Source organism: Populus euphratica, unplaced genomic scaffold (assembly GCF_000495115.2).
Source record: "Populus euphratica unplaced genomic scaffold, PopEup_1.0 scaffold5.1, whole genome shotgun sequence".
NCBI lineage: Eukaryota > Viridiplantae > Streptophyta > Magnoliopsida > Malpighiales > Salicaceae > Populus > Populus euphratica.
In genome coordinates, this window is record NW_011499848.1 from 2,324,396 (window position 1) to 2,334,720 (window position 10,325).

Consider the following 10,325-nt stretch of genomic DNA (forward strand, 5'->3'; position numbering starts at 1 on the left):
CATACAGCTTGAATTTTTAATTTTTATATATTCTTAGCATATTTGAGTCCTAATTTCAAGCACGTCATTCTCTCCTGATTTCAAACATGTCCTCCTTTTTTAAGTTTCAAATATCTAGTTTCTATTTTAGTTTTAATCAAAGTAAAATTCTACTAATAGCTCTAAATATACTAAATATATCTTAAACAGTACATGAAAGAATTGGTTAATATATTTAGCAATATTAGTTTACTAAATTTCACTAATGAATCATGGGAGAGGGTGAACATCGAAAGCACATGGATCAGAGCAAACCATGCTCGGAACAACCAAGTCTGGGGCCTGAGTTAGCATGAAACACCCGGGATGATCGGTTTGTCCATGTATGAATTATGCACGTGTTAAATAAAATCCCAACATGCACTCGTTATACCTCTATAAAGTATGAACGGAAAAATGTCGAGCAGAAAACTTGCATGCAGTTTCAGTGCAAGGTGAAAAATACAAGTCAATGATGGAAACCAAAATCAACAATCTTGCTGCTCATTTCTTTCAAAATTCTTGCAAGAACAAAGTATTACTAGAGAGCTAAATGAGCACTATAAGCTTAAAACACATCAGGTATACATATCAGAATCAAAAGGATAATTCTTAATCGAAGTGAACCTTGAAGATTTATCCTTGGCATCTCCAATTGTGCTTAAGTCAAAGCCAGGCAACACATTCCTCTGCAGCAGAGACTTCACCATAGCCACCACATGAACACCATATCGAGGCCATGAAACACAAAGAGTTCCTCTGATTTTCCTCATCTGACATTTGGCCAACAGAGCAGCTGCCAAGCCATCCAGCACACTTCCTGAAGGGAAATAGTCTAAACCTTTCAATAATGATGAATCTCCACAAACATCACCATCCAGCCCTTTCCTCTCTGCTGATGTCTCTAGCTTGAAAACACATGTCTCATCTGGTGCGAGCTTACCCCGGAAATTCTGGCTCTGAACTGAATCCATTATTAGAACCCTCTTGGGAATAATTTGATCACCAATAAGCAACTTAGCAACTGCATTGGATCTCTCAGCACTGATAGAGCACTGAACCAAGACAACAAGTGTCAAACTGTCTATATCATTGAGGGCATAGATATTGCACGACTTGTCACCAAGTGAGGGCTCAGTTGAGTTCCCTGAGAAAGGGATCTCAGGTAGTACAAGACTGCCAATTAGGGTCTTTGAGGATATATGATGGAAGATATACAGAGAAGGGGAAGATAATGCAATGATGAGGAGAGAAGGGCAGAGAGGTTGATCGGGTTTAGGATTAGAGAACAGCAGGGAAGGAGACGAAAGTGGTGGTGGTGACGGAGTTGCAAAGTTGTCCAGATCTTCCTGAAAGAACCTTGAAGGGGGCGGGAGCTCTGTAAGTACATCTTCCATCTCTTACTCACAGAAAATCAAACAACCTGCAAATGGATGTATTTACATGATCAGTGTCATTTGATTACAGATGAAAATGGATGCCTTGTGCTAGTTAGTTCAAAAGTCTATCAGTTTGAATGTAATGAAAATCAAATATAAACAGCAAAGATTACTCTTTCTTACTGAAGACTAATTTGTGAGATAGTTTTGGGCCTCGAGCTTACAAGAACACAACTATGCTAACACCATCAAATTTGAAAATAAAGCGCATAATTTGAAAAAAGCATAGTTCACCTTCCCTCCAAGGCCCATTTATTCCAGAACATTTATCCTAAAAAGTGTTGTATAGCCAATTTCAGGTTAATCTACAGCAATGCCGATGAAATAACCTCCATGGTTTGGAGAAAAATTAAGTAGATCTTCATTGTCATAGCTAAGATCGACTCTTCCTTTTTGGAGAGTAAATATGATAGAACATGCCTTTGACAGTACTGACAAAAGAAACCTAATTACCTTGAGAAGTCGTATGTATTGAAGCATATTTCAAAAGAAGGTCCTTAAATCGCACATACTTTCCCGAGTGGAAATAACTGTCCCTCTGAGTACTAGTTCAATTATTCAAATATGCAGTTTTTTTGGATTTAGTAGTAGCAAAATAAGGAACCAACCTCAAACTCCCTTAGGTCGATAACAATAAGTTGACAATACAATACAGAGCTTCCTAAATCTCAACATTCTCAAAGAAATAATAAATCCCCAAACTCTACTGCAGCACATTGAAAACACAGATGCCCTTTGACACACACACACACGTCATAGCACTAAAACATTGATCTTAAGATTGCTTTTCGATCACTGGCACAAAAGTTGCCGAGCACAATGAAATTGAAATTTCTATTCATCCAAAACCTAATTCTAATATATATATATATAAAGATCTAAAGCTAATTGCTAAAACCCATTATTAGTCAAAGGAAAAGGAAGCTCATGAGCCAAAATAATTGATATTCTCGCATCCAGTTAATGCAATCTCTAGCCCAATAATCGGTAAAAAGAAGAAGAAGAAGAAGAAATAACTGACTTCAAAGAAAAAGGAGAAGAACAGCTCACATAAGAACGATGTCGTCGCGTAGGGAAGGAGCTTATCAAACTGGTGAACCACTCTCTTCACTGCGGCTGTCTATTTATTATATAGTACACACTTTTTAAAGATGTTTGGTTGGACTTGGAGGGTGAGCTTTTTCGGTTGTCTTTGAAAAAAAATAATATTCATTATGATCTTTAAAAAATATATATTTAATTGAAATCATTGTAAAATATATTTTTATATATAAAATAAGTAAAAAATATATAATACTTTAACTTTTACAAAACTAAAAATCTAAATACAATTATATATAGGGTTCAATATAAAAAAAACATAAATTATTTAACTACCAAGAAATAATGCTAACACAATACCAAACATTACTTTAATTTATCATGATGTAATGACCAATTATATTTTTATGTTTGGGTGTTTGATTTTTAAAATGGTAATATAGAGGATTATTATAATTACTAGTTATATTATAATCATTATAGGAAAAAAAAGGCTATGTAATGATTAAAGAGTAATTGTATAGGGACCTAATTGTAAAAATGTTTTTATCATAAAGAATAAAATGTAATTCTTAAAAATCTAAGGACCAAAATACTTTTAAATAAATACCAGCTCTTGAAAAATATAGGGACTAAATTTATTTTTAAAAAAATCTCAAGGATTGAATTCAAACTTTATAAAAACCTTCCTTACTTTATTAAATGCATCAATCCATTCTATTACATTATATATATATATATATATATATATATATTAAATTTCACAATTAATTGCTAATGATATATTTAATAAATAAATGAAACAGCATAATTCAAGTTATTTAACATAGTTTAGAAATTAACATTGCTCGAGGAAATAAAATTAACGATGCATTATACATATAGTTCATAATACGTATAACATTAAAAACCCTCAATTACAAACTTAATTGCACTATAAACAACACAAATTATATATAAAAAAATCATCATTACCTTCAAATCATCAGTAACGACCAGAGATTCCTTCTTTATGCTAAGAACATTTATTTTTCACTTTTTTTTTCTTGGAAAAACTGGGCAATCCTGTCACGAATCTTCCTATAAAATAAATTCTTGTTTCTCCTAGTCCTCGCCGTACCATTATGCCCTTAATAATCACCCAAAAAATTAGAGAAAGAAAAATTAAATTTCATTCCTGAAAATCACCAAATTAAAATTCACAAAAATCATAAAAAAAAAATCCTAAAAATCAAATAGAGAAAGATATTGAACTCAAATCAAGCGAGTGATAGTAGCGCCGCAATCAAAGCATTTGCCACGATTCTCTGCCTTTGTTTGGCTGCAATTCAAGCACAACGCCATATGCTTGCAAATTGGCAATCGCTGCGAAATGTTGATCAAAGCAGTGTTATATTTATATTAAGTGCGATATAGTCATTTTTTAATTGATGGTAGAGAATTGTACAAGGTTCTCTTCTCTCTTCTAATTGAACACAAATTTATCTTCTAAAATAACTTCAGATAGGGTAAAAATTCATCATTATACTGTTTGAAAATACATAAATACATGAAATAAGTTCATAAAAAAATATTATATTTTGTATCTATTATATTAAATACTTTTACAAACAAATAATAATTTAATAGAAACTTTAGATATGGCAGTTTCTCTTATCTAAATATAGATTTGAGAGTTTTTTATTAGTAATTTGTATAGATTATGATTGGAGATTGGATAATTAAATGATTTGTAATTTGAAATAATTAAGATTTTCAAAAATTATTCAAAATCAAAGAAAATCAAATCTTCATGCAATAAATACTCAAATAACTCTAATTTTTTTTGAAACTCTCAAATAATTTTATTTTATAATTTTTATTGCATGTATAATATATAGATAACCCAACATGTTATTTTAAAAATTCATCATCCAGGTTTTAGAAGCTAACTAATTTACACTTAGCATTTTTTTTTGGAACATACATGATCAAGTTAAATGTAATTAAAAGTTAAAACAACAATACATACATATAGTAATAATAATTATTCAAACTAAAAGAAACAAGAAGAACAAGAATAAAAGATGACTTTATTCAAATTATATATATAAAAAGTGATGAGCTCAATTTCCTCCACTTTCTCACAATCCAAAATAAATCTCCACTTCTGATTTTAAAAGGTAAAAATCTTATTACACAATAAAGCTGACTCTTTTTTTTTTGTATAATTATATAAATGTACCGATTTCTCAATAAAATATTTGATCTCATTTAGCATGCATATAACACACACACACACCAAAATATATATTTTTTTCATTTCTTTGTTGCTTTTTTTTTTTTAAGTCTGCTTACTCAATGAATCATGATCCACACAAATTTATTATTTTTTTACCACGTTCATTCTATTTTCTTTTAATTTGAAAAAAATGAGGTTATGATTTTCTTATTTTATTTTATAATTTAATTTAACATATGGCCGACGAAAGATTACGAAGCATGGATAGACTTAGCTTTGAAAACCAGAAGCACCCAATTCATAAAATCTTGAAAAATAGGTACTTAAACAGCAAAAATAAAAGTACATGTGCCTGTATAGAATATAGAAACTCCATTAGAAATAAAAAGAAGTGTTCGTGCTCCCATGACATGGAAGTTTGCATGCTGACATTGATTGCAGAAAAATTGGAAGTTCAAAGACTCAAACAGAAAAAACAAAAGTTAAGATTACTAAAAACGTAACAATGTCCTTCTGTTTTGCTCGTATAATTTTGTTTCGCCCCAGCAGAATATATATATATATATATATAAAACACTGGTCATCGATATATGGCACCTGTGAATACGCGCACAGGCTTGTTGAATTGCCTGCTTGAACGGCTGGTTTGGGGCTCTGAATTCATTCTCCCATATTCTTTCACTCACAAAATAAAACAAGCAGGTTAAGTTTAATGCAGGCATTGCAAAAGACTCTGGTCCAAATGTGCTCCAGGGAATTCGGATCGTGGTTAATGCCACGCAACAATGACTTGAATCAAAATCTAAAAATACATGAACGGTTAATCAAATCAATTAACAATAATGTCTAAACATACATGAACAGTTCATCAAATCAATTAACAATGTCTTGATTCAAAACAAGGTCAGTTTCCTTGGGGCAAGAGAGAGAGCTCAACAATAAACCCTAAAAAATGGCAGCAGACCCAAGTCTTACAACTATGGTAAGTTTTTCTTACAACAAATCATGGGCGAGAAAAATCAAATCGGACGTGGCGAATGAATAATCAAAACTATTTTCCTATTCTTATCTTCCCTCCTGCTTTGACATCCGATCTTAAATCTACACAGGCCCTTGATCGAGAGATAAGTTTCTGATCATGCTCCATCTTCAGAAAAGAACACCTCCAGTGTTTGAAACCACGTTCGTGCTTCATCTGTTAAAAAATGCCAGAAACAGATCTTTCCTCTCAATTTTGGTTAGAAAAATGACTAGAAAAGGAACAATTAAATGTTATGTGACCTTGGATTAAGAATTATACTAATACATTACACTCACAACTGGAGTAAATTAGCGTCTTTCCTTGTAAAGAAAAATAAAAAAAGAAAGATGAGATAACTTACCAGACATTTTCTTAGTATCACTAGTCTAGTTTTTTTATCAATCTTCATGTTCATCTTCGCCCTCAGAATCTGCATAATAGGAAATAGAGGGAGAAGCGATAAAGGATTAACCACCCAGATAAAGAGGCCGGGTAGAAAAGTAGAATAAAATTTTCCTTAAAATAGGTTATCCTAATATGAAATGCAAAGTCCCATACATCATTGGTTAGCCATATAGGCTAAGTTTATTCTGAGTTTTCTAAACCAAATTCTCAAGCTGGATATTTTAATCCTCACCAAAAAATGACTTCAAATGTGTTTCCTCATTCTCAATTTCATGCTGCAACTATGTCTGTCTATACAAACATTACAATATAAAACCATGCAATCAACATGTTTTTCATGCATACCAGATCGAACATCATCACTAAGTTGGCCCCTTGCTTGGATTTGCTTAACAAGCATCCGATACATCAGGACCCACCAATAAATATGTAGAACAAGCAAGCAGTAAAGGAGAGTATTGAACACATAATAATAGATTGGACCATCCACTGCATGTTTTTCCTTGTCCAAGTTCAGGAGAACTTCATAGCTGCATCAAGGAGAGAAAATATATGAATTCTTCTGTTAAGTATTAAAAAGTTTATAAATACCAAGAAATTAACAAACAACAAACCAAGATAGTTAATGAAGAAGAAGATGGCGGTAAATAATTCCTCAAAACACTAGCCATACATGTAGGTAAACTTTTAAAATGAATTTACTTTATTCTCAGGAGTTGAAATGCAGATACAAAAGTATTGTTCTTTCATGATAAACAAACTTGTCCATAAAGTTTACTAATATGAAGGACTCATGGTTTCCAGGTCTGAATTGCAAAGCCAAAAGCCAGTAAAATGAAATACTTCCTGAAGGAGCACATTCATTATGCATTATCAAATTTAGATGTTGACTGTTCAGCGCTATGACCCCACAAAAAGATAGGCATGCATATCAGACTCAAAAAATTCAACAGGTGGTATAGGTTAGGCATCAATCTATACAAACCTGGTACTCCAAAGGACCCAGAACGGATAGTAAATGAGCCGCAGCAAGATCCAAGACAAAACAAAAAGAATAAATGCAAAGCTAGCAATCCCTTCAGCACCACTGTATTTGGACATCTTTCCTACCTCTAAAAATACATCACTAGCATCATGAATAGCTAAAACAATTGAGCCAGCACGACCAAACCTGCAAGAAACAGAGAAAGTGGAATAGAAATGAGAAAGCTTTATGAACCTTTGATGGTGTCACTGCAGCCACTGGGTTCTATGAAGCTTTTGCATAAGTATTATATTTGAATGGGCAGCATAGTTATGATTTCCATATTTTTTCTAATAAAAAGACCCAAAGAACTTCGTCAGTTAAATATTACTGAACCACAGAAAAACCTGAACCACAATACCTTAATATGTAGGACAGCACAATGAGAATGACAGTAGCAACATGATGACTCATGGACACACCAAAATCTGAACGCCTTGTCTCCCAAAAAATCAGAGCAAATATGGAGTACGTGTAAAATCCAGCAGCATACATATATGCTCCTTTCAATTTTAACCTGAAATTCATTAAGCTGTCATCCTTTTCCCATTCAAAGTACAAATCAATAAAGGAACAGCTTGAGCCAAACAAATGATTGAATAAGAAAACCACAGCAATATGATATGTAGTTCATAAATCTTACTTCATTTTTTGGTCTGGCCAGACCTGACTTCCTGGCCCTACCCAAAAATATTTTGTATTACCAAACCAAGGCTCATCATAAGTAACATACAAAACCAGAATTTCTGCTGAAAGAAAATATATGCATTTCCAAGCTGACTCCTTGAATTTTCTTATCTTCTTCCTTCTCTCATCTGGCTGCGCATCCAGCATCTGATGCTCCTTTCCAAAAATCAAGCGTTGTGCTAGTTTCTGCAACAAAGAGAAGGAGAAACAAAGAGCTGAGAAACAGCATACTAGCGACAATGGAAGTACGAGAAAAATAAAATTTCCGAGTACAAAAGCAACCCTATTTGCAATTTTATGTTGTATTTGTAAATGTGGTAGAACCTGGCAACACTTACCAAATATTGCTAAATACATGACTAATTGTTTTGTCTTACAATGACACGGTGGTATCAAAGAACAGATGCTTCTGAAAGACGTGGATCACAGGGAGAAATGTTTACAGCCCGGAAGAGCCCCCAACAACTGAAAAAATTTCAAACTTTTTCTGGAATCTAGGTGTTTGGAAGCACGAATCATAAGAAATGATCAAGCAACTGGACAGGGAGTAAGATCCATCACCGATAACTCATGTGAAGATAATTACGCAACTGGATCATCTAAGCATTTGGTTATTTCTAGCAGGAGCTATATAAATCACTTCATAGAAGACTTTTCCAATCCTATTATGCTACTCAAGAAATGGGGTGACAAGATTCATGAATTTCCCAAGAGCAGCGAATGCCATGCAAGGAATAAGGGTTTGGAATGAACAGAAATAACAACATACAAAACCAAGCTTCAAAGTCAGATAAACTACAAGATGCAAGCTAAGCTAAGGTTTGTTCAAGCTTGGTCCAAAGTGGACAGCCATTGAACATAATCAAGAAAACAAGATGGATTTCAGGTATCTTGTCAAATAAGGCTTTTCAATGAATATTGATGGCATCTTTACAACTGATTCACATCTCATATAAGGCTATTAGCTGTTTGAACCCCGGGATCACTAAACTGAACAAAAATGCATATAAATTCTAGGAGTCGCAAACAGGAATATCTATAATACTTCAGATCAGCCAATTGCTTCTCAGATGTAATTAGCTCAATATTTAAAAAAGAAATAAATTACCAAAATCGAAAACATTGTAGTTATCACGATCATTTTCACTCAAATTACTTCTTTAATCAATAAATGACTGACTTAAAAGAGCAAAACATCTCACTAAACTAAATCCAATATGATTCAATCAAGTAAAAAGAACCTAAAACAAGCAAAAAAAAAAAAAACATTAACAAACTAAACCAATGAAGGCAAAAACTTGAACTAAACCAATACAAAAAAAAAGAAAAAAGCAAACAAAACAATAAAAAACACTATCAAATGTTTCAAATAAAGTACCTGGAAGACAAATCTGTCGAGAAAGAATCGAACAAAGGTGAAAAAGAGAGAAAAAAGTGGAAGGACAATGTAATCTTCATAAGCTGGATAAGATTCATGTTCCCATTGGATTGATTTCGCATATTCCATGAAACCCATCTCTGGTTTTTACCTTTTCTTCCTTCCGATTTATCCAAGATTGGATTTTTCTAGCGTTTTTGTAAAATCACATACACAAAAACACTAGCAAAGCTAATGCCTCTCTCTCTCTCTCTCTCTCTCTTTTACCTTGGTCTAATACGTCTACTCTCTGTCTTTCTGAAAAAGGGTGCGGTGATTCTGTCGAAGAAGTGGGAATTCACTGAAACATACTACAGATTGCCTCGGATTAGTCCACGGATTTATTTTCTTTTCCCTCCCATTTAGATCCCAATGAATATTTGTAAACAATTGAGTCTCCAACGTATACTGGATCTTCAATTAAATCCTTCTGTCAACCAATTTGCAAGAATCTTCTCACTCGAATTCCCAAAATTAATTTACGCAGTTGCAGGCATATATATATATTTGTTGAAAGTGGAGGATTCATAAAGATGCGTTAGGGACCCAGTTGGTAAAGAATATAGGTTGGTGACTTAATTAGGAAAAGTTGTTGTCGAGGATGACTAAAAAAGATGTTTGAGAGTGCCGCTCAAAAATACCTTTTATTTAGAAATATATTAAAATAATAATTTATTTAGTTATTTTTTGAGATTTATTTTTAAAATCAATATATTAAAATAATAAAAATACAAAAAAATCAATTTTTATAGAAATACAGTTTCAAACATGATTAGCCCAGTGTATGCCAAAATTATCCTCCAAGTTGGTGATTCGGGTTTTCAATTTGGTCCTCTGCTTTTATTGATGTATTTTCTAAAATTGATATGATTTTGATTTGGTTTGACGAAACTAACCCTGTAAGTTCTGGATTTGTTGACCATAGCTCGAGGAAAGTGACCGTTTTATTTTTATTAGATAGAACATTGGAAAGGTTCATTTGGGGAAAGATGCTTGCGATCCAGGCTGTGTGGCGTATATATATATATTATAGCTTCGGGGAAAGAGAAATT

At 32.9% G+C, this 10,325-nt stretch overlaps 2 protein-coding genes across 3 annotated transcripts; both read right to left on the reverse strand.

The window, feature by feature from the left end:
- Positions 1-380: 380 nt before the first annotated feature.
- LOC105114272 (uncharacterized) lies at positions 381-2,609 on the reverse strand. 2 transcript variants are annotated; one of them, XM_011010775.1, is made up of 2 exons: positions 2,508-2,609; positions 381-1,441 (listed from the first exon to the last, which is right to left on the reverse strand). In XM_011010775.1, the coding sequence occupies exon 2, from the start codon at positions 1,413-1,415 to the stop codon at positions 597-599; it is 819 nt and encodes a 272-aa protein (XP_011009077.1). In that variant the 5' UTR covers positions 1,416-1,441; positions 2,508-2,609; the 3' UTR covers positions 381-596. The 2 variants fall into 2 exon arrangements, with proteins under 2 accessions (XP_011009077.1, XP_011009086.1); XM_011010784.1 differs by having other exon boundaries at positions 2,479-2,581.
- Positions 2,610-5,485: 2,876 nt separating this feature from the next.
- On the reverse strand, positions 5,486-9,813 carry LOC105114284 (LAG1 longevity assurance homolog 3-like). The gene is made up of 7 exons (XM_011010794.1): positions 9,235-9,813; positions 7,813-8,042; positions 7,531-7,686; positions 7,131-7,316; positions 6,491-6,675; positions 6,102-6,170; positions 5,486-5,914 (listed from the first exon to the last, which is right to left on the reverse strand). Exons 1-6 carry the CDS (start codon positions 9,370-9,372, stop codon positions 6,139-6,141), a joined length of 927 nt encoding a protein of 308 aa, XP_011009096.1. The 5' UTR covers positions 9,373-9,813; the 3' UTR covers positions 5,486-5,914; positions 6,102-6,138.
- Positions 9,814-10,325: the final 512 nt, after the last annotated feature.